General features: G+C 40.3%; 1 protein-coding gene across 15 annotated transcripts in view; it reads right to left on the bottom strand.

Annotated features, from left to right (window-relative positions):
• The window catches only part of MAST4 (microtubule associated serine/threonine kinase family member 4), a 288003-nt gene that overhangs the window by 160812 nt on the left and 102132 nt on the right, over positions 1-25059 (bottom strand). For 4 of the 15 annotated variants that reach the window (XM_015277617.4, XM_015277618.4, XM_015277621.3 and 1 more), the window contains one exon: positions 12814-12888. The exons of 8 other annotated variants lie outside the window; for them this stretch is intronic. In XM_015277617.4, the coding sequence (XP_015133103.2) occupies positions 12814-12888 (75 nt within the window). Of the gene's footprint in view, positions 1-9121; positions 9275-10825; positions 10929-12813; positions 12889-25059 lie in introns of those variants that run through there. 3 more of the 15 variants (XM_046905686.1, XM_040656308.2, XM_046905685.1) reach the window with 2 other exon arrangements.

Here is a 25059-nt window from a genome sequence, read left to right as displayed (position 1 = left end):
TCCTACGTCCAATTACACAGCCTTTAACTAGCACTGCAATGTTCTGTCCGCATAAAAGCAATGGTAGATTCAGCGACAACAGGAAGAATCTGATTTAATGATTAGTAGTCAAATACGTTCTCAGAAATTATAAGATCCTACAGGAGTCAGACACTGGAAGACAGATTTGGAAAGCAGGAAAACAACAACAACTTGGCCAGAAAGCATAAAGTACAAAAGCACTGTGAACATGCACAGGGTAAGCTGCCATAAAAAGTATATCCCTATGCAAACAATTTATGAATACACAGGAGGGGAAGAAGCCATTTTTTTTTTTAAGTGCTTGCTTTACACCAACCAATTCCATCAGTATTCAACATGAATATATTCAAAATGACATACCACAACAATTAGAAGTGCAGAGGCTGTATCAGTACTCTAGTGGTCAAATGAAATACAGCAATACAGTTAAGAATTAATGTTATTAAGCACAGTTTGAATATTTGCACAGTATCTCAAGTCTTCTGCTGAAAGCAGCAGTGGCAAAATACACCAACTCTACTTCCTTAAAAAAAAAAAAAAAGGCAACATGGCTTATTTGGAAAGTAGATACTGCAATTAGCAAAAGGAAAGAAGAAAATCCTTAATGAGAAGCAGAAATCCTTTCCCAAGAGAACAAAACTAATGACAGCTGCCAAAATTAATGTAGTAAAACTCTGTGTTCATTTCAAAGCGATCTGGTTTTTACCCCTTTCAAATATTTACTTGTAGAAAAATACTACTTTAAGTTTTTATTTGTTGCCATGTTGTCTTCTTGTGCTTTCTTAGCCCAGCCTTTCAAAAATCAATGAATAACCCTGTTTCTTTACCTAAGAAGTGCAAAAATTCTGAATGAATTTTCCACTTCAAAGTACACAGAAATCATTCCATCCAACCCAGCATCAGAAAATCCATGCTCCCTGCTGGCCTGCTGTTGTACAGTCTGTCTCAACCATTGGTAAAGTACCATATTACCACACGGCTGGTAGAGAAAATGCATTGACAATAGAGAGTTCAGAACATTGGAGGGATTCCAGCTACCAAGCTTACACAAACATTTCCATCTTTATAACTGAAGCATTATTATATATTAAGGGAGAAGATGAAATAACTTAAAAAAAAAAAAGGCATAAAATACCAACTGCTGGTACAACTGTTCAGATGAACAAATGCAAACAATGACACAGCTTACCAGATATGGAAAACCCTGTATGTTTTGAATAAAATCATAGGTTTCCCCAGGGTATTTCATTGGTAGAATGTAATGGCTTTTATACAGACATAGCTCTACAAGATTTCACCCATCACTAAAACACAAAAGAAAAATGCAACAGCAGCATATAGTAGCTACCAGTTTTGGCACTTCTCACCTCATTTCAACAGTGAGGTGAATCAAAAACTGGCTGAATGGCCAGACCCAGAGGGAAGTGGTCCGTGGTGTAAAGTCCAGTTAGCTGGAGGCCAGTCATGAGCGAATACCTCAGGGGTCAATACTGGGTCCAGCCCTGCTTTACCTCTTCATTAACAATACAGATGATGAGGCAAAGCGCACCTTCTTTAAATTCGTGGATGACACAAAAGCGGGGACAGTGAGTAACTTATTAGAGGGTTGTGCAAGCATACAAAGGGACCTCAACAGGATGGAGCAGCAGGCTGACAGGAACCTCATGCAGTTCAACAAGGTGAAGAGCAGAGTCCTACAGCTAGGAACAACCCCAGGTGGGGCCACCAACTGTTACGCAGAGGGGGCCTGGGGGTTCTGGTGGGCATCAAGTTGAACATAAGTCAACGTGCCCCTGCTGCTAAGGCTAATGGCATCCTGGACTGCACTAGGAGGAGTGTTGACAGCAGGTCAAGAAGTGATTCTTCCACTCTTCTCAGCACCGAGGAAGCCACACCTAGAGTGCTGTGTCCACTTCTGTGATCACCAGTACAAGAAAGACATGGACAGACTGAAAAGATCTACTAGAATGAAAAAGGGGCTGGAGCAGCTCTCTTGCAAGAAGATGAGAGGAGGCTGGGAGAGATGGGACTGTTCATGCCTGGAGAAGAAAAGACTCAGGATGATGTCATCAACATCCACAAATACATGAAGGGAAGAAGCTAGGAGGACAGAACCAGGCTCTTTGCAGAGCTGCCCAGTGCCAGAACAAAAAGCAGTGGGTACAAATCACAACATCGGAGGTTCCCTCTGAGTACCAGACAGTCACTCTGTGCTGTGCAGGTAATGGACCACTGGTACAGGTTGCCCACAGAGGCTGTGGAGTCTCCTCCTGAGGATCTTCAGAAGCCTGGGCACTCTGCTCTGGGTGTCCCTGCTGGAGCAGGGATTGCTGCAGATGGACTCAGCAGTCCTGGACAACCTCAGCCATTCTAGGACTATGTGGTGCTTGAAAATATAGGTGCTAGAGATTATTATGCTCACAGGAATCTAGCTACCTTCCTTTTACCAGTGTCAGATCACAGTAGCTGACAACTCTGTTAGAATTCTGTGAGTATGTTCAGCAGCTGCTGCTAAACTGCTATCAAAATCAGTAACTGCAAGATAAACTGATTAAGCCTGTTTTCAGCATGAAAGATTTCCCTACATTTAGGTTTTAGCTGCAAGAATTTTTGCACAGGATAGGAGGGGCTAAAAAAATCCAAATGTGTTCCTGGGAAAAAGAATGAACAACTGCCACTAACAAGACATTATCCTTGCTCTACACCTCGGAACACTCACAACCATCAGCTGTAACTGATTGTGAATGGTGAAAGGGAAAAACTACACTAAACCCAAGTTTTAGCTGCACTGATGAGAAGAACTGAGGCACAAGTTTTGCAAAGGCACTGCTCACCTCTATGTGTCACAGAGCTGAGGTTAGCAGCTGCTCTTCACACATAAAAGCATGGAAATGATTCTGGTCCCATCAGAGCAAAGGACAATAATAGCTCACTTTTCCAACAAAAATCTTACAAACAACAGTACAGGCAAAACATCACTTCTTTCTTTTAAAACAAACAAACAAACAAAACAAAAATACCTTCAACCTTAAGCAGACAATAGACATATCTATTCTAGAAAAAGCCAGTTTTATACTTGCTTTTTTACTCACTTGATATGTCTTGTCCTTTATACAATTACAGGTCTCAAAATCAAAGATTTTGCTTAAGGCTGACATTTCAATCAGTATTTATAAGCTCCATTTCTTTTTCCAGTTCAGGTGACCCTATGGCTCACTGGTAATATACTCTGCTGATGTGGAAGAAAGGATCAAGTTTGAGGGCAAGGATCACACCAGAAAAAATGAGACTTGCTTTAGAACTGCAAGATAAACATTAACCTGCTTGTCAAAACATACATTTTTATTTTTTCCATTTCAAAAGCACAGCCTCATGCTCACTGCAACAACATGAAAATTAGTTGGCTTCTACACAGCTTTAAATGCCCTGCTAGAGCAACACTAATTTCAGCCACCCCCAGAAGAGAGCACTGGGGAGCAACATTCTTATGATCTTTTGTCTTTACAATTAATATGAACTTCAGCATTACTCTCCATGGGCCTTCTCATCACACACCCGTCTCCTACTACCTTCCCTGATGGTTTGCCACATTTGCTGCTTAACTGCAAAGGTCAACTGTCATTAGAATAGATGAGTCAGGTTGGAAGAGACCTTCAAAGATCACCTACTCCAACTGTCTGATCACATCAGGGCTAACAAAAATCTAATACATATTACTGAGGACACTGACCAAACTTCTTCAACACTGACACAGAGGGCATCAACCACCTCTCTAGGAAACTCGCTTCAGTGTCTGACCACCCTCACAGCACAGAAGTGTTTCCTGATGCCCAGCCTGACCTTCCTCTGGCAGTCCCCATCCTGCCATTCCCACTCTGCCATCATTTCCCAGGAGCAGAGCCCGGCACCTCCCTCTGCCTCCCCTCCTCAGGGAGTTGCAGGGAGCACTGAAGTCACCTCTTGGCAAGGGATGCCAACAAGGACAAGAAAGGCTTCCACAGGTATCCCAACCAGAAAGTCCAGGAGGGTGTACCCCCCCAGTGACTGAAACAGGCAAGCTACTAACAATAGACAAGGAGAAGGCTGAGGTACTCAACAACTTTTTGCCTCAGTCTTCTCAAATAACTGCTCAGCACACAGCCCTCAATTGTTTAGCTTGGTAGGAGGGGATTGGGGAAGCAACATCCCTCACACTGTAAGCAAAGACAAGGTTCATGAACACCTGAGGAGCCTAAACATCGACAAGTCTGGGATGCATCTCATCTGGACCCATAGAGTCCTGAGAAAATTAGCTGATGTAGTTGTCAAGCCACTTTCAATATCTGAAAAGTCATGGCAATCAGGATAAGTACCTAGTGACCAGAAAAAAGGCAACATCACACCCATCTTTAAGAAGGGTAAAAAAGGACGACTCTGGGAACTACTGACCTGTAAGTCTCACCTCTGTTCTGGTCAACACCCTTCAGTAGGGCCTGTGGTGATAAAACATGGGGAAATGGCTTCAAGCTTAAAGAGGGGATTATTTAGGCTGGATATCTTTTCAGTGAGGGTGGTGAGGCACAGGAACAGATGATCTTTACATGTACCTTCCAACTCCAAGGATTCTACAATTCTATAAACACAGTGGGAGAATTACCGCTTTTGAGCACACGGCTGTGCTGTACTAATGCACTCCAAGATGCAGTTTGCCCTGTGGCTGCCAGGGCACACTGCTGGCTCAGGCTGAGCTGCTGACATCAGCACCCTCAGGTCCCCTCCTGCTGAGCTGCTCCCCAGCCACTCATCTCCCATCTGGTATTGTTCTATCCCAAATGCAGCACCGCACATCTTCATTTGTTGAAACTCATGCTGCTGCTGATTGCCTAGTGCTCCAGTCTACTTAATCCTTCCATAAAGTCTCCCATCTCCCCAAGGAGTCAACAGTACCTCTCAGTTCAACATTATGAGCAAATATGCTCAATTCCTATCAGAATCGGCCCTAGGAAGAACTATGCCTAGAGCTGCTTCCCTTATATGGTGGGCAAGAGCCTAGAAGCATCTTCAATTACCAGTCAGTGCTCCACAGCAAGAAAAATTGATTTTAACCCATCCAGAAACAATATGGCAGAAGTCTCATGGTTGTCTCTGATACTACACTGCTCTTCCTGTTGGTGTTACCTTCTTTAACTAGCTGCAATCTCAATTTTGAGTAACCACAGCAGACAAGAAGATGGTGAAAGGTACTTTTCTTTGGGGATCTGAATGCTCTTTCTAAATATTCCTTATCAGAAAGGAATCAAAACATTAATGTTAGTACTCCGCTATTTACCTTTTCATCTGAAAGTCTCAAAATATATGCAAAAAACATATATATTCTGGAGTAAACTACACATATCAAAACTTTGATACAGGCAGGAAGCTCATGTCTACTGAACGCCACCTTCTTAATGCTGACAGTTTCAATGAAGAAGGAGGAAAAAAAGAACACCAGACATAACTTAACTAAGCAGCTCAAATTACTACTGCTGGAACACTGTGTTTAAGAATTTGTAGACTCCTGTATCTGAAGTAAATCACAGCCTAAGCAAGGATTTCAGCTAAAAGCCTACAGAAAGCAAAAACAGTGATAAATCCTTTTCAACAATTTAAATCATTACTTGGTCTCTCTGTATCTTCTAGCAATAAAGTATATTTTATAGGGTGGTGGGTTTTTTTTGTGTGTGTGTGGTTTTTTGGTTGTTTTTTTTTTTTTTTTTTGGGGGGGGGGGGGGGGGGGGGTTGAGATTAAGATCCTGATAATCTTTTGGTTTATTACTATTTTATAGTCAATTTCATCCCACTCCTTGTCCAATATGGCAGATGGATTGTTCCATGTGAAACTATAATAAATCACATCAGCAACTGTATTAAGTTTGTGCAAGCGTTACATTTTTTTAAATCCCCTTTTACCACTGACTGATCATCCTGTTTACACTGTTAATAAGGTCTAACAGGGTAAATGAAGGTTATTCGAATTTCTATCTCTATCTAGTAGATTTGCTTGAAAGGTTCTGTCATGAAGTATCTAATAATTAATAGAAATAACTTTTCAAAGGCACAGAGATTTCTTACATGACATGTAAAACTGTCATCTCAAAGACCTCCCCACTGCCCAAAAGGATAAAAAAGGAAACTTCAGTTACATCTTTTCAACATTAAATTAAAAATTAAAGAGTAGACAGCTATGGTTCCTCCTCTACACTATCTGTCGTTAAGCCAGCAGGAGGCAACCCAAACTCAGAGTCTGCAGTAAGGAATGGTATAAAAAATTCATCCTAGTTCCTGTATTGATTTATGAGTCATCTGACAGGCCAGGTCCAGATGCTCTCACCTTTCTCAGAGTCATGCCAGCACGACCAAAATACACAAGTAAACAAACAAAAAAAAAAGCACTAATGTATTTTGGAAAGTTATTTTTCATTAGTGAATGTATGTACATGCAGAATAAAGAAAAAATACTTCAGAGAAAATAAAACTGACTTTTTGATGACACAAAACTTACCTCAATATGCTTGAAATATCTCCTAATACTGGGTATTTTTTCCCCTAAATTCCATGGTTCTAACCTGCTCCAAATCTTTTGCATCCACACTATGAAGACTTCCCACACTACACGTAAAAGAGGAGCAATTTAACCATACCTAAAGACTTTAACTTCATATTTCTGCATTTCTGAAGGATTTGGGTTTGGATTTTCTGTTTTTAGGGGGGAGGGGGCTCTATGTTTTTGTGGGTTGTTTTTTTTTTTAATATATACAGCCATTTACATTGCTCAAACAATTTCTAGTACTATTTCTACAACAGCTATTTCTATTTTTAATCAACCAGGAGACACACAAGCACACAAATGAAGGCCAAACATGTGAAGTAACAGCTGCAAACCTCTAATTATAACTTGGTATTACTTTCTACAAAACTAGTATTTTAGTAAGGAGAAAGAGGAATACTGTAGATTTATTTTGTTTCCTTCTGGTGGAAGAAGATTACGAAATCAATCTAATATAATTAATAACACACTGGCAAAATACTTACTTGTCCAAGAATTATAACAATATCAACTTTTAACTTGCCAAAGAGAGCAGCCATTTCTACCATCTGACTGCAAACTATATTCTGCTTCTATTTATACGTCTGCCAGACTCTCTAACCTTTGGTAAATAACCTTCTAGCAATCAACTGGCCATCAAATCAAATACTTCCACCTGTTGCCAGAGACTAGTACTAAGAAACAGTACCTCTTTGCAGTTCTCTGCCTTATGGATAATTTCTTCTTCAAGATCACACAGTGCACAATTACAGCAATACCTTACACTCAAAGTTGACTGTTTCAATTTGCACCCAATTTACTGCATAAAGCACCGAAATTCTAAGAATGTATGTGGATTTAAGAACTACTTCAAACATAGCATAATAGAATATAATAACGGCTGCTCTGCAAGTAAATCCTCATATTTTATTATGTCAGCCCATAATGTCAGAGGCGGATACTTGGTGGTATGGCAGTAGACGTTGAATGAACTCACCAAATCCCATTACGTTTTGTTGCCATGCGACAGACAGCAGCAGAGGGGCAGTCTGAGAAAATGGCATCTGACATGGAAGTGCAGATGAAGCAAAGCTGTGTTGATCAATTCCTCCACACAGTAAAAAATGGCACCTACTGGCATTCATCGACATTTGATGAGTGTTTCTGGAGACCAAACAATGCATATGAACACAGTGAGGGGTGGGTGACTTTTGCACATTTCAGCAGTGGTCACAGCAACAGCAGGATACCTCCACTGGTGCAGATTTTTCTGAGTGCAGCATGCAGGCTCTTGCTTATCACTGATGAAAATGTATAGCTAATGGTGGTGCCTGCTGGAAAACAGTGTTTTGTAGCTGAGATTTTGCTCTATTAAATAGTGTTATTGTGCTCTTTGTACCTGCTGTAGTTTCCTTGGAAAAAAATCTGAGGCATTACTTTCAGAGCAAACTATGTACAGTAATACCTAGCCATTTATTATTGACAGTTTTAAGTAAATAATTATTTTAGGCTTCCCACCTACTGAGATCTTAACTTCAGTCTTAGCAGGTGGAGATATGGTTCTAAACAGTATACTAAAAAAAACATCAGTCACTAAAACAGTCAGACAAGTAGAGGTTGCATATGCATGTGGTTCACATCTGTAACACTACCAAGGGTTCTGCTGGAGTACTTGCCTAAGGTTTCCCCAGATGCAAAGAGAGGACTGGGGGACGAAACAGGATACACTTCCCAAGGACCTCTTTATTTAAAGGAGCCAGAGGATTGTCACAATTCCACCATTTCTGAGAGAGTTGCTAGCTATCATAAACAACACTCAGATATTGCAGCTGAATGCTATGGACTTGGTTAACATGGCCATATCTTCACCATTGCCTTTTGCCAGGACATGCCAAGATCCTCCCCTTTAAGGAGACATTAGTCTCAAAACATTAGCCTACACATCAACAGCCAACACATCCCATGCTACTTTGGGTCTCCCCTATCACTAATCCACAAACGCACCTCGTATAAGACCAGAATGATGTGCAGAACACCTGCAGAAATCCAGGTCATCATCTGTATTCCACAGGTGGAGAATTTTCTGGGCAAGTTGTAGACCAGTATCTTCTGAATCACTACAAATTGTTGATCCATATACTAACTCTGTAGTCTACTGATCAGTCACTACACAGTGAGATTAGACATGGCTAGGCTCGCAAAGTCACCTATAATCAGCCTGACACAGCCACCAACAGTAATCTTGGCTATACAACTTCTATGCACGCAGTTCTCAGCTGAGCAACACAAACCCCAGCAGAACAGTAAGGCCTGTATGTTGTCAGTGCCCTCAAACCCTTGTCACCAGTTATATACCAGAAGCTATTCTTCACCGTAAAAAGCACTGGATATAGAACAGTCCTTCCCACAAGCACAAGCCACTGCTGCTTCCAGGAGAGACAGTGATTTGTTTCCAAGTCTCTCAAACGCAAGTTCACCTATGTCCAAGATGTTAGGAGCCAGATGGAAGAAACCTAGGGATAAGGCATGCAGATCAAAACATTCTTACAAACTCACCAGCATGCTTTCCCAGGCATAAAACCAGCATTCATCTGCACATCTTTGATGGAGTTCCCCCACCCCCAACCGGCATCCCTGATACAGGCAAAAGTTTCTGCAAGCTGTGCAGCTTGGGCTTCCATAACATCCTGCCACCTGGGCAAACAGCTGCTGCACAGGAAAGCAAAAGGAATAAAAGGGAACCTATCAGACTTTACAGAGCCAAGAGACAACATAACATTTCAAAGTAACAAGTTTGTTTGTTTTTTTAAAAATTATAACTAGCTTAAAAGGAAGGCATGTCACTTTGCCTCTTCAGCCTAAAAGCAGCAGGCAAGATTGCTCTTGCTTTAAGAGCACAAGGCCAGTGGACTGCTGGCTTCTGCGCACCTACAACTACCAAGAGAAACTGGCAACTCTTCCTGAGGCAATGAACCTAGATGTTGGAGTGTGGTGAAAGAAGCTGCTGGGAGAGCTGACAGTGCTGTTGCTTTACTACAGATTCCTACATCTGCAACAACCTGCTGAGCTGACTTTCACTCCTTTCCTCCTAAGCCTTGGCCGGGAGAGCTTCTCTGGTCCTCACGATAATGAGAATATATCAAAGCTGTGTGGGTTTGAGCATGAGAAGTGACTGCTGAGAGGGCACTGCAGCAGGTACACCTGCAGGGGAATACAGTTAGTTAATTAAGTGATCTGCAGGGCTAAGAGACAAGCTACCCTGCCATTACCTTTTGAGATGAGAGAAGTCCAACTTTATCAGTTGGATTCACATTTTAGGAGAACATTCTGAGCTTTCTTCAACTGTACTGTGAACAGATTCCTTCAAGCACAGCACTGGTCATGCTGTCACAGTATCTGATAGTAAGGGTCCTTAAATTCAACAACAGGAAAGAAAAAGGGTGACAGGACCCTGATGTCATCCCTGCTGCGCTGCTGCAGTCTGTAGGTGAGTGTGCAAAAGAACAGCAGCTCAGGAAGTGAAGCAGGAGAATAGAAGAAAAGGCGATTTGTCTCTCAATGCTGAGCGCCAATAGCACTTTATCACCCTTCCTCCACAGCGTGATCTGAATGACAGAGAGAACCTGATGCTGCCTCAAGTACATAGTGAAGTATAGATGCGCCTTTAAGGAACACAGAATGTCATCTTTGCTTGTTGTGTAGGTGCCACATCATGCTGCTTCCCAGCCAAACCCGCAAGTGAAGCACTGCAGTGTACAGCTAGGACTGCTAAGGTAGCCTTGAGCTACTCCTCTCATCACCACACCACTACTTGGAGCACCTGCTTCAGAAGCAGGACAGCTTTACCTTCATCTCCTGAGTTGTCTCACAGTCAATGGACCAGTAGCCTAATCTAGCCCCAACAGTTCTGAGCAAAGGTGAACACAGCCCTCTCATGACTGCTTCCAGGGCCTGTCCTATGCAGAGCAGCAACTCATGTGTTCCTCACTGCTTCATCACAGAAACAGGGACCAACATCCCTGCTCCAAAACTTTTTGCTGAAGGGCAGCTGTTGAGTTGCCAAGTTCTGTTCCTGGTACTACCTTCCATCAGCTGGTGCAGACCTCACGTAGTCTGATAATGAGGGAACATCTTATTTCCTAGGCTTAACATCTCAAGAAAGACGAAGAAAAAGCAGAGAACCCATGCCTCGGTTTGATTCAGGCACAAGAGAAGGGAAAGGCAGACAGGAGGGAGTGGGAAACATGCAACAATTCTTACCTCAAGTTACCTTAGTCAAACCACAAAAGTACCGTCCTCTCAGCAGCAGCAGTTGATCTCAAGAAAGAGCAAGACGAGTGGGAGAAGAAAACACATATGCATCTGGTATAAAAAGCACAGCAGCTATTCTTCACTGAGTGTATGGGAAAGGAAGGAGGGAGGAGGCGGCTGTCCAAAAAGACAAGCACAGCTGCCTGTTAGAATTAGTTTTACTCTGCTGTCGTTTGGAAATACTATCCACCTAGTGAAAGGGCATCAAAAAACAAGATTCAGAAGCCTGCTTCTCCAGGAGTTCACAAGGTAGACACACAAAATGAGATAGGGCAGCTGATCTGCAGTCTGGTCTATGTCTCTGGCAGCTATGACCTTGCAACTTTTCTCTTCTGATACACAGTATGGGCAGTAAAGCAGTGCTAGTTTGCCTCCTTTCTCTTTTCTACAGAGGCATTTTAATCAAAACAAAGTACTCACTAGAGCTGTGCTCCTACTGTGTGCTAAAGAGTCTTTTCCAAGAGGACGGCCATTCAGAGGCTGCTGACAATGGCCACAGGTGGAAAGGTAGAGGATGCAGTCCTTTGTGCTATTAGTCTCCTCTCAGATGCTGGGCTGGTGTCCAACAGCAGTGAGCTGCCCATGTACTTGCTCCCGATGCACCAAGATATCGTCCCAGCAGCAAAGACACCAACTAAAGAGCAGTGGCTAAGGGTTGCTCAACATCAGTCAAGGCCCTTTCTGTTCCTTCTGTGTTGAGGGAAATAAAGTGCAAATATTGAGAATGTTACTTTGTAGATAACAGACTGAGGTTTTCATAGTACACCTGCCTTTGACAAGGCAGGTGCACACAGGGGTATGGCAGAATACTTCTGGAAAACTAGATAAAGAAGGAGGGACAAAAGCTAGCAAAGCTTATATCCACAGAAGAACACCCTGGTATGCATTTTTACTCTGCCCTTCCACATTGAAGGCATTATCTTAAGTGATTTGAAGGTACATCAAAAGGAGAGCTTAGAACTGATAGTATTAAAGTCTAAAATGAATAAAAAATATTGAATATGTTGGCATCAGTAGAAGTCAACAGAACAGATACTTACTGAGTCGATAAATACAGAAATGGAAAGAGTCTGACAACAGTAACTGGAGTCAGTTTTGAAAGCAAGCTAGGACAAACTGCATCCACTTATGGAACACTTTTTTTTTTCCCTTTTTTAAAAACAGGCTTTTCTTTCAAGATCAAAATTACAACCACTGATATACTTAACGCTGTATCAAACGTTATACATAAATGTTGTCATTGATACTGCATGTATCAGAATCAAAAGGGAAGCATTTTTGCTTGAATCTAACAAAAAGTAACATAGATACAGCTAACCTATTACAGATGTTCTAAAATATGCATTATAATACACTTTATTAGACAGTAGAAGTTCCATAAGAGTCATTAAGTGTGATATCTCAGACTGTTTTCCTGTTTAAAAAAGGGCTCCCTCTAAAAAGGGAGATCAATCTTATGAACTTATCTCATACTGCATCTGCTAATATCACCTTTTTATTTCTTTTTCATTTTCTTTGACGTTCAAAGTTCATACCAGAGGTTGGCCATAGAACATTCAATTGTTTTCCTCACCCAGCCAATTTCTTAAATAATGAAAGCCTTTTGTTTAAGACAAAATAACTGCACATGTTAAAGAAAACAAATGTAATGGCAAATAATAAAGCAGAAGTAGAATATTTCATATGGTTTCTATTTCTATTTTCAGACAGATCTAAAAAAGCCTTAGCTCAACTTTTCAAAGTACAACAAATGCGTGTGAATATGAATTCTTCTAGTGCTGAAATTCAGCATCAGAGACAGAGCAATTATATCACTTGCAGACAAGTAATAATTAAATCTCCCATCAAGCACAAAGAAGAGCTTTTCCTTAGTAACAAACATTCTTCTGACACAATATCCCACTTTTAGAAAATGGTCCTTCAATGAAAGCACTCACTTTTGAAGCCGCTGGTTCCACTAGTCTCTGACGGTGACGTGCTGAGCCGAAATGACTCTTCTGAGGTGCCCCTTCCTGACAGCGAATGGAGAAAGGAGAAGGACAAGGACAGAGAAAAAGGAGGGAAATGGATTGTGGAGGGGATGGAATGGACGATGTTGGAGAGGGGAGAAGGAGAGTATTTAACTGGGCTGTACTTTCACTAGCTTTGTAAAAGCTTTACGAAATCAAATTTCATTAATTTCATCATACAAATATCAGAGAAAATGAACCTTCTGCTAGTAGCCTCATTAGGCTTTTACATGGTATTCACAAGCATTTAATGACACTGTGTAGTAAAAATACACATACACCAGCCTACTTCATTTCTAGATACGCACCTTAGAATTAAAAAAGATTTGTTTTGCTGTCCCACTTTCTTACATTACCTTCATTTTCTATATCAGTGTAAGGAGTCGCACACAAAACACATTACAGATTCCTATTCCTTTTGCTGCTCTTCGTGCCCCCCTCAAGCATTCCATGCATCAGGTCATCGGAAGTTATTTGTTTCTCTCATTCACACTCACACATTCCCCTCTACTGAAATTACCATCTTGGCATTTCTGAGACCGTATCACAAACCCGTTCCAAAGAGGAGTTCCACTAACACATCTAAGAAATACTCTACATTAGGTTGAGCAGCTTCTCCAGAAATTGATTCCATTTGTCCCTACTTCTTGACAGACTAAAAACACACCATCAACTGAACATCTTTGTAATGTTTTCATCACATAAAACAACAGCATCTCCTCTTCTCGCTTTCAAAATTAAGCAAACTTAAGTTTGTTTTCCACATGAATTCTACTGAACGTAATATCTGAATTTTCAGCAAGTCGTCTGACACAGACAGTACTGAAGATCAAGCAGCTACTCATTTCCAGAAAATGTAAGGCAACCGTAGGATTTAACACACTCTTCACAGACCTTACTTTTATCAGAAATAAAAACACCTTAAAATAATCTCACTTTCCACTGTGTTTCAAAATTCAGTTGAAACACAAACCATTATTTGATTTTATCAAATTTTTGCATTGTAAGATGTGTTTTCATATGCAAAAAATAATAATAATAATAATAATCCTGACAACTTCCATAATCTGCTGCTTTATGATTACCATCATTGCTGAAATTCAACTGGTGGTCTCATTCCTTTCCAGCAAGAAGAAAGAAAAGCCCACCACCATCACTTTGGGTTTGCAAAGGCTTTGTAAAGAGAAGTAGGTTCCCGGAAAAATCTATGGGATACAATGACTACAAATACAAGAAACTGCCTCCAGAAGATACAACTGTGTATTCACACAGAGGAATGTATGTAGGAGACAAAAAAAGGAGGAAAGCACTGCAAGCCACTAAGCAGAAGAGCAAGAATTCATTCCTGTGAACCCAGGAAACCATCAGCTGGAAGTCCTACCAACGTAGGAACAGAAGTGCACAAGAACATGAGAGCATTACTGGTTTTATTGACCAAAATTAAAGAGGTGAAAGCCAAGCAAAGTAAGACAGGTATTAATGGAGCAGCATCTAGGTCTGACTGAATCATATCTGCATTGATTAGTCTGAAATTAACACTACAGAACTGTAGCAGTCAAACTGCTCTGAGGCAGTCCCTTGAGAAAGGGCCAAGTCAAAAAAATAAATATCATTAAGTTTTCTGGTGAATAAGTGTATTCAGAAGAAGATTCAGAGGGAACAGGCACAGTTGCACAACCTAAGTAAACACACACAAAACTGCACTTTATTTCTCACTATCAGAACCAATACACAATTCCTGTTAGGAATCTATTAAAAGAAGATTAAAAAACAAAAACCACAACCAGAACACTTTCACAAATGCAAGCTAGACTTGTTCATATTCCTGAAAAGATGCCATCTGCAGAGTTAACCGAAAATACGTTTACACTCAACTTAATATTTCTGATGATCTCAAGACTCTGCTTTCCACAAAGTAATTTCTATCCTTCCTTAAAAACAAACAAACAAAAAAATAATTAAAGCCTCCACACTCAGTAAGACACCATGCAGAGCTCCGTAACTCAAAAAAGATCTGGTGAAAATAAAGGTTTTACACACTGCAGGAACGTTATGTCACATTAACCCAGAGAATAAAGGTGAATGAGCAATAATGTGAATAGTGCAAACGAACCCCCATTACCCACCTACCCTATTTTCTGAAGATCTGCAAACAAATGCAGTAGTAATTCAGAGCACATCAGTACCCTTTCCACATATATATTTATAATGAACACCCTCTGCCTCAATGTAAATATGGTCAGTGATACAAAGGGAGAGTCTTCCCAGAATCTTTAAAGCATTACTTGTCCTTCCATTACTGAATATTCTAAATTTGGGAGGAAAAAAAGTATTCAAAATGATAAACCATCAGAAAAGAAATCACAACAAATAATATTGCCCTTAAAATATGTAGTCCTATTAAGAGGGAAATTAAAAATTGAAATAATATTCTCATTACGTTTTCTGAGATACGAATCAATCTTATGTAAAAGAATAAGCACAAGTACAGTGTGCATGTATTATGCACTCAAAATTTTGATGTGCAGCATTTTTGCATTTTTTTTTTTTTTACCATTTCCTTAAGAGCTGGTAGGAGGTTAGGAAAAACTATCCAACACGGAACACAAAGTATTCATGAACATAACAAACTGACTTCTGTATTTAGGAGAAATTGAAAAATATATTTAAAAAAGAAAATGTATTTAACGGAAGGTTTGAAAAGTATTGCTCAATCTCTCAAATGGAGAAGTGATGTGGTAATGCAGCCCTAGAACTTCCTGCTAGTTTTAGTCTTTTAATCCTATGATTATCAGAGCATTAACAAAAACACTCTTGTAGTGCCACAATGCCTACAGAAAGGAAAAAAACCAGCACAACAAACAGAATCCCACACAACCAGGTCCTTCCCTTTATCATTTAATACAAACTTTAACACAGTTGAAAAACAGATTCTTGAAAAGGGTCTCACTCCTTCATGCCGTGTATTGGAACCATCATATGTCAACTTAATTACTTCTTTACACTAGTTAGCAGGAGTGACAAACTTCAGAGACCCTACCTTCTGTCTTGTTGAGGTTATTAACCCATCTAGCATGAGATGCTGGAAGTTATTCCCTGTTATCAGCAGCCTTTTCCTTCCTACCTCCCCTTTAAAATATACTTCAGGAGCAGTCCAGAGCTTTGATAAAAACACGTTTTGTACCAGGATTTTTCATGGTATAAACTAAGGATACCATCTCACAAGCATGAAAGTAGAACTAAATTGATGCAATTATTCCTATGACAAAGGAACGAGTCTTGCCTCTACTGAAACACACACGTGGGCTGTGCCTGCAATGACACCAGAAATGTTACAACCACAAAAGATTACAAATCAGAATATATTAACAGCACATTTTGTTAGCGCAGAATAATCAGATGGGTAGACTGGCAGAGTTACCATCAACAGACACATGATGAACAGGCAGTAAAACTCCAGGCTATTAGATTCATTATCTCCTGCACTACAGAATGTGGGACCTTCTCTTTTTTTCCAAATCATAAATACATTCTACTCACTTTTGTGCTGCTACTCACGTGGTACCAGAGGCTTCACCTCTTTGCTAGGATAAGAAATGAGTTGTGGTGCAAGTCATGCCATGGGTCTCTACCACAAAGATCAGCAGTAACCGGATTCTGGAGTGTCTCTCTGCAGCTCTCCCACTAGCTCATTCTTGCCCTAAAGCCAGAGTTCACAATTCCCCCTACTAAGCTTGTACAATAGATCTGTTTTGTAAAATAGAAATGGTCTAGACTAAATGCAGCTATTACTGGCACAGAAGTGTCACAGCTCATCCAACAGCCACCCCATTCAACAAGCCCATAGCTGTTGTGAAATGGAATACTGACAAGAACCACAGGACTAATGACTCCTTATGTCACACTGCTACTAAAGGTCTCAACAACTAAGCTCTGCTCTCAGCAAATTCAAGTAGGGGTGAATGTTTACTATTGGGACTTAGTAACATACAGACAGATCTACCTTGAGGGTGCAAGTGGGATCAGCAGCTGTTAACAGAAACTGCTGAGACTGTGAATACAAAAAAAAAAAAAAACAACAGAACAAAAAAAACCAAAAAAAACCACAACTGGAGTTAGAGATAATAAAAGGTGAGAGCAAAGAGCAAAGAGAATGCAGTTCTTTCAGTGCAGAAGAATTCAAAATCTGAAGTATGCAGAGACATTAGAGTGCATGCATATGTGTTTCCCATTATATCATAACCTTATGCCCTCTAGTCTTACACTCCAGCTGATAAAAAATTTCTATATGCACACATCAGCTGTATGTACTGCTCCAGACAAGGCTGTCTAATAAAAGACAAACCACAGAATAAGTCAGAACGAGGGTCAGTGTCTCAGAGGTAGAGCTACTGTTCATTTAATGAGGTATGGGGAAAAAAAAAAATCTGCACACTGAAAAGCCTTCAGAGAAACTGCCCAGCTACTACCAGCAAAGAACATCCTACAGATCCATGATACTCTGTGAATGTCCTTTCCAGAGGAACAGGCCAGTTGCAATTGTACAGCTGATAAAAAGCAACTGTCAGAAAACTAGCTTCCTGCAAAGGCCAGCATGACTCAAATCACCAAGGGCAGCTGGAGGAAAGAAGGCAGGCTCTTAAATAATTCCTGTCCAAGGGAAGGCAATTTAGGTAGATGGCATGGAGAACACTGGTCAGGAAGCAGAATCAGAGAATTATTTAATGATCCAGGTATGTAGTCCAATACCAAAATCAGGTATTGAACACATTATGTAGCTCTGAAGGCACCGAAGCCTGAAAGCAATTATGAGAAGTAAACATGATTTAGGCTGGAAAGACACTTCAACTACCTACAGGCCTTAACACTGCTACCAAAAGCAGGCTCCATGTAAGAGTAGTTAGCATTAACATCAGTAATTTTTGTGGAAATGGCAGTATCAGGTGCAGCTGAGTTGTCAAGCATGTGCTCTTATCTGAAGATAATTCTACCTCCAGATTGAAGTGGCAACCGTTCCCTTTTTCACTCCATTTCTCTTAGCTGCAGGATCAAGCTGAGGAGCAACAGCAGCAGCATCCCACGCAGACAATATGAATACACCAGCCAACACCAGAGTTTATACCTGACAGCTCCACTTGTCATTGGCACTGAAGAAAAACTATCAGCAACAACTCCATTCACATGAGGATGGACAAATCTTGACGCTAACAAGTCTATTTCACTGTTTTTGTTATCATCATATTCAACCGCATTCCTCAAGAGCACCTCATCCCATATTCCCTAACCATTATCTCTAAGTACACTTCATCCTCCAAGACCAGCCCTGTGCTGTGTTCTCAATACACAGCTGCAGCCCGGATTAAAGTTCCAGACACCCAAGACTCCACGCCCTGCAGTGTCCCTGCACTCCAGCCTAAGCACCTCTGCATTCACAGCTAGCAAAAGCTACAGCAGTCATAGCCAAGGCCTGCTGTCAACTGTTCACACAATACCCTGAATGTTTTTGTTCACATCGTGATCTACCTCCTACCCTACAGTTTCCCTTACTAGATGCACTGTTACCCAACCATTTGTGCTCAGGGTGTAATGCCAGAGTCAGTGTGAGGCCACAGTGCTACACCGCAGTTAGTACAGCATCACACAGTGCTGTATGCCTGCCTCCAACACCTTCATCTCAAAGCACAAGTCAAGACTCAGGTCCCTTCCCTACATATGTTCACGGTACCTCTAACAAGAGATTGAGAAACATAGTCTAAACTAGTTCAGCCCAGCCTGTGTTTTTCTTCCTTGCATCAAAGTAGAACTGCCAGCTCTGTTGGCCATAACTGTTAAATCAGATCAAGGCGATTAACAATCTTTATTCCTATATAAGCATAGAACAAATATATTAAGATATAAAATCTTTATAGTTCCACTGAACTAGGCAGTAAGGCAGAGAGCTGTAAAACAAGCAGCTTTCTCTTACAGCTCTTCCATGTATGCACGAACCCACAGCATACATAGCACACTCTTCATCTACTCCCAAAGTTATGGCTCACTCCTTTTACTGTCCTTATTCATACTTCTCCAAAACAAACAAAGCAGCAAAAAAAGTTAAAAAAACAACCAAACAAAGAACAACATAAAAAAAAAAAGTGTGCTTCAGGATGAAACAGTTCTTCATCAGTATGTCCAGCTGCTTCCTAGAAATAGTTAGGATATGCTATGTGATATACAGAGAGCAAGATTTACACTCAGTATCTCAATACTTGCAAGTAACAATGCAAGCCAACCACATGAAGTGTTGTCACCATCCGTGAGCAGACCAAGTAGACCAGTTGCGAGATCAGATGCTCAGTAACCAATTTCTTAGAATTACACTGTATTTACAGATGGATGTGAGGCTGTAGTGACTAATATCAGTGGTTAATGATGCTTCATGCCAATTAAATACAATGTATCTTTCCAGCTTTAGAAAAATGATGCTAAAAGATAGGAATAGAAAACTACAGTGTTGTAAAGTAGTCCTGATACTTTCTGTATCAGACACATAGTATTTTTAATCAAGCATATGACTGTGAATTAGAAGATTGTTTCAAGCATGTAAGAACTTTCACTATGTAATTACCATTTTAATTTCTACCAAATTAACTAGCATCTTCATTAAATCAGCAAAACACAAGTGTGTACTGTTAAGTGTGCTTAATTAATGATAAACACGGAAGGGGGTAATTCTATCCAATAAAGAAGAAAAGAGACTATTATTAAACAGGTATTGGTTTAGTTTTGGTGGGTTTTTTCCCCCTTCCTTAATTTACATTACAGAAAGCTTCAAAAAGCTATACCAAAAGACAATATCTAAGATGGTAAACTTAGCAGTAAATTGCTGAATCCATCTCCAGTACACCACAAGGTGAACTTCTCTTGTTAGTAGCAGGAAACATTCTAAACTCTGGAAAGTTTTGACCTGGACACAAATGCAAACTTAAGAGAAAAAGAATACTCAACTTCCAAATTTCTGCCCCCACCATTTCTTCTGAAGCACCTGTAAGAGCAACACTGCTACACTTCAGTCCTAGACTACTAGCCTGAAAATTGTATCTGAGGGGTAATTGCAGTATTGTTTCTACAGCAACTGCAGAGCTAACGCAGCTAAAAGCAAAGCTGTACTCCATCCTGAAGCACACATCAACAGGTAAGCTAACTGCCAGCTGGAGAACAAGACTGGATGCATGTGCAAGGCCACAGAGCCCCTCAGGAAGGCACATCAGGCAGAAAAAAAAGGTAAACCCCACTTCTGGTCAGCAACATACTGCTTGGGCAGCACGGCACACACCAAGCCTTGGCCCCATGCATGGGACCCCAAGCTTGCTACTTGCAACAGCTTCCAACCCAGTGCCTAGGAAAGGGCATTTCTGTGTACCAGAGATCTCACTTCCAACTTCAAACAAAGTTATAACAATGCAAGTAAGACACACAATGATATTCCAGGCTGCTTCAGGGTACTCTGTAGACTGAAGACGTTTAACAGAAATCAAAAGATGTGGCATCTTAACATTATTTCAAAAAATATGCAAGGCTGCACGTCCCATAGTGTCATAACGTTTTCCACATTTTCCTTTAAAAAAATCAAGTTTAAGAGAAAGCCACTCCATTTGGTGTGATATGAACAACACTGGTTGTCGTATTACCAGTGAATACCAAGACTTTCCTCATTCTCCCTCTCTAATTAGTTATTAATGGTAAATGCAACTGACCAAAAAAGTTTTGAAATGGAATTCTGACAGAATTTATCAGTCTAGCAAAACAAAAAAAGGTTCTGACATCACATAATTTTACTAGATTTTATCTTGAGGGAAAAAAAAAAAAAAGTCATGCAAGTTGCCATTCACTATTTTCCAAGTAAAATGTGGGGACCATGTTACCACACTTGTCAAAGGGCTGGAGCATCCATCCTATGAAGAAACTTTGATTGAGTTGGGCTTGCTCAGCCTGTAGGAGAAATGGCTCCAGAGACATCTCATCATGGCCTTCCAGTATTTAACTGGGCCTACAGGAATGATAGGCAGGGAAGAGAGTGCAGTGACAGGACAAAGGGGTAGTAGTTTTAAACTCTAAGAAGGAAGGTTTAGATCAGATATTAGGAAGGAATTCTTCACTCAGATGGTGGCGAAGCCCTGGCACAGCTGCCTGGAGAAGCTGTGGGTGTACAGCCCTTGCAGGTGCTCAAGGCCAGGCTGGATGTGCCCTGGGCAGCCTGAGCTGGTGGGAAGCAGCCAGGGGTTGGATCTGGGTGAGCTTTAAAGGTCCCTTCCAACCTAAACAATTCTGTAACTCTGTGACTATTATTTTGAGACAATTTTAATGACTCTATATATAAAGACAGAAAATACCAAATTACAACACTGTATATTTTAAAATGCACCGAAGATCCATTTTCATTCTGCCATCCATCCTTGTTTTTGTAGAGTTCTATTAGCAGAACTGTGAGTACAGAGAAAATACAAGAACAAAGGGACAAAGGAAATACAAAAACTAGAATGAAAAAAATCTTAGTTTAGAATATGTTTGTTTTTTCCCTAATCCTTAATCAAAAGATGCAATCCAGTCTCTGATAATTTCAGAATGTAGCAAAGGAGGAAGTAAATACTGCAGGACTGACACATAACTGAGCCACTCCACATTACCAAAATTTGAGTATCACTGCAAGGCTAATTCACTATGTAGTACTATCTGAGCATTGTTCTGTTATTTATATGACAATTCATAAAGTCAGTATATTGCAAAAGCAGTAACATTTCTTCATACACACAGCTTCCTTATGTTGGTTACCTATTGATCTCTGAATGCTGCCAAGACTACTTCTGTCAGATAAGTGTTTGATAAAAAAAGATTGCTAATTAGATACAGTCTGTTCAGGCATTACAGCCATTTCATACCTACCATCTTTCTCCTTGCCATTCCACATTCTTGAACTGTATTTGAAGATACAACATTGACATCTTTGCATTGTGCTATAGCTGATAGCAAATAAAATGGCCTGTTCTAAGGTTATGCAATGCAATCATGGTAACAAGAGACAACCAGGAAATTCAAGGTCATTGGGCCTTGCAGCCTTGGACAGAACACTTAATTCCCTATGCCTCAACCTACCAAAGAAATAATGAAATGCTGTCTATGTTTCAATGACAACAAGACACTGGGAATGAGTTAAACAAAGATGCAGGCATTCAAAAAGTTAAGTAGTTTTGAGTTTTCAGTGTTATGGCTGCAGATTGGTTAATCAGTTTTCCTGAGTATCTTTCCCCACAATTTAAGGCTTTACAACAATTAAGTCCTATGTATGAAGAAAGAGGTAGGTGGAATATGCAAGGAGAAGGAGAAAGGGAAGCAGCAGGCAATTACAGAGCTTGCTATTCAAAATAAATTTTCATCGAACTATGAAAAAGAAAACAACAACAGTAATTTAAAGGAAAAAGATAAAAAAAGATAGCAACTAGTCGGCTTGAATGAAGTGACACTGTTAACACACCAATGGTGAAAAAGATAAAAAGTGTAGAAAATGAAGTTACTGAAGGAGGCATACAGAATGTGAAAGATTGGTGACAACTGAAAAGAGGAATATGAGTAGAGCCAGACCACCCTACAAGAGGTTCAAAAGCTATGAATTTCACATTCTGTTGACACAATTTAAGATAAAAATATAAGAAAGTCTTTCACTCGTGTGAGAAGTAACAGTGCAGTACCTTCTCTCATCTTAGTCCTTGAGCCTTCACCAACATACCATGAATTACAAAATAAGTGATTTTGAAATAAATTGTGATCTTCAGAGAGAAAGCCATACTGTGTACCAAGTGTGGAGGTAGGGTCAAGTTACAAATCCTATTGTAGTTCTTCCCTTTTAGATTTTGATTCAGGCAAGTGTGAAATGATTTTATCATTACTATTATTCTTTAACTAATAAGATGTCCATTTCTTGCTGATCGCCTCCATTGCCTTCAATTTAGATCTTCAGTGTAATGCTTAGGCTCTGTGCCAATCTCCACAGGCTCATGAAAACCATTTCTGTTAGAGAGCCATCTCACAGCACAACCAATAAATACAAATATTCTATCAAGTCATAGAATTTAAAGAAGCAGAAGCAATGTGTCAACAGTTATGCGAAAAAAAAAATCTTGCACTGCATTAAGTAAGGCAATCTTCATAGCCAGGGTCTGAAATAAAATCAGTAAAAATTATTTCAAAACTGTAGCTTCCATTTTAAATCATAAAACAAAAATTAAACTAAAGAAAAAAAAGGAAAAAAAAAAAAGAAAGGAAACAAAAACAAACTCAAACCTTTGAAAGTTATCTCCTAAGGAGAAGAGAACTCCTTGGCCATGACTGTGTACTACACCAATTAATCTGCCCAGCAATAGAAACTTACAAGCAAACAACGCAAAAAATTCATCTGAGGTAACTTGCTGTATGCCATTATTGCAGGACGACCATAGAGGTTATATTTTGTGTAGCAGAAACATGCAGCTAACAGGTCTGCTCTAATTGCCTGGCAGTCTAACCCATTAGTCAGCCGAATACCCTCCCATTAGTACTGCTTGTTATGGCACTGTCTTCATCTCCTGGACCACATCCTGTTGAACACAGACATTACAGCATTTGTTTGAACAAAGAACATTCAGGCATTTTGAAGAAAAGGAAAGAATGAATATCTGACAGGATTTTCATTGATTGCTGCATTTTCTCATCAATGCTAGAGAAAACACACAGGAAAAAAATTGCTGCTTTAAATACTATATTTTTGTAGAACAGCCCCTTGGCAGAAACATATCAATTTAGAAGCGCATGAATTTTCTCCCTGAACCTCGTTAGAGCCTGAAGACATGTGCACACACTTCACATACCTATAAGCCAAACCAGCTTCACTGAGTGTGGCACAAGAAGAGCTTAGTATTGATCCGTCAGAGAGACTCCACATCAGAGAGAAACTACACTAAAATAACTGAGGGTGTCTTTAGAGGGAAACAGAATAAAAAAAAAAAAATACACTACTGTGGTTTGCAGCAGGGCTAAAAGTCTACCTGAGATGCTCTACTCTCACAGCTGAAACATAGCAAAGGGCATAAGGTGCAACAGAAACCATTAAAGAGGCATCTGCCCTGAACACTGAAATGAAAACCTGGAAATTGAAAGGAAGAAAATAAAATAAATGCATGTATAAAATAGGTGGTTGTTTTGTCACAATTCTATTCTAACACTCCAAAACAGTGGGTAAGAAAATATAGATGAAGGACACCAAGAGCCATTATTCCACAATTTTGTCACAGATGCTGAAAAATGAGCAAGACCCAAGATGCACTGTCACTAAGAGCTCAAAGAGGATGGGTATAAATGAAAGTCAAAGGACAAAGAGCAGAGCAACAAAGTTCTCATTATGGAAAGAGCAAAGTGCTAGCGATATAAGCAAGCCAAAATACAAAGACTCATGAATGACTGCTTACAGGGGATGACAGTGATAGGACAAGGGGGAATGGTTTTAAACTAAGACGGGAGAGGTTTAGGTTAGATGTTAGGAGGAAGTTTTTCACTCAGAGGGTGGTGACACACTGGAACAGGTTGCTCAAGGAGGTTGTGGATGCCCCATCCCTGGAGACATTCAAGGCCAGGCTGGATGTGGCTCTGGGCAGCCTGGTCTGGTGGCTGGCGACCCTGCACGTAGCAGGGGGGGTTGAAACTAGATGATCTTTGAGGTCCCTTTCAACCCAGGCCATTCTATGATTCTATGAAAAAAAAAAAAATCTATGATGGAAGATGACGAGCTCAGGGTCCTAAGAGCATAAACAAGAAAGTCAAACAATTGCTATTTGGGAAATTAAGTTTAGAAATGAAACACAATGTCAGCATACTATCAGGAACACACACCAGCTTACCAGGCACGTAACCAAGGTTGCTATCTTCAGAACATCAGAACAAAGAAAAGCATGTCCCACCTAGCAATACTAGCTTTACCTCTCATCTTCTACAGCCATCCCACACAGGTTTTGACCAATTTGCCCTGAGAACTGTAGTTTACAGAGAAGTATGACTACTCAGGGAAGAAGTGATGAAATAAGAAAATGCTAATCAGCCTCATGCCCAAGCGTCAAAATCTGCTATTTATTATTTTCAGCTAGCCAGAGATACAGCCCAAAGCCACAA

This window comes from Gallus gallus, chromosome Z (assembly GCF_016699485.2).
Source record: "Gallus gallus isolate bGalGal1 chromosome Z, bGalGal1.mat.broiler.GRCg7b, whole genome shotgun sequence".
In the NCBI taxonomy this organism is placed as follows: domain Eukaryota; kingdom Metazoa; phylum Chordata; class Aves; order Galliformes; family Phasianidae; genus Gallus; species Gallus gallus.
Note: the sequence above shows the minus strand (reverse complement) of the source record. Positions and strands in the feature narration are given on the sequence as shown.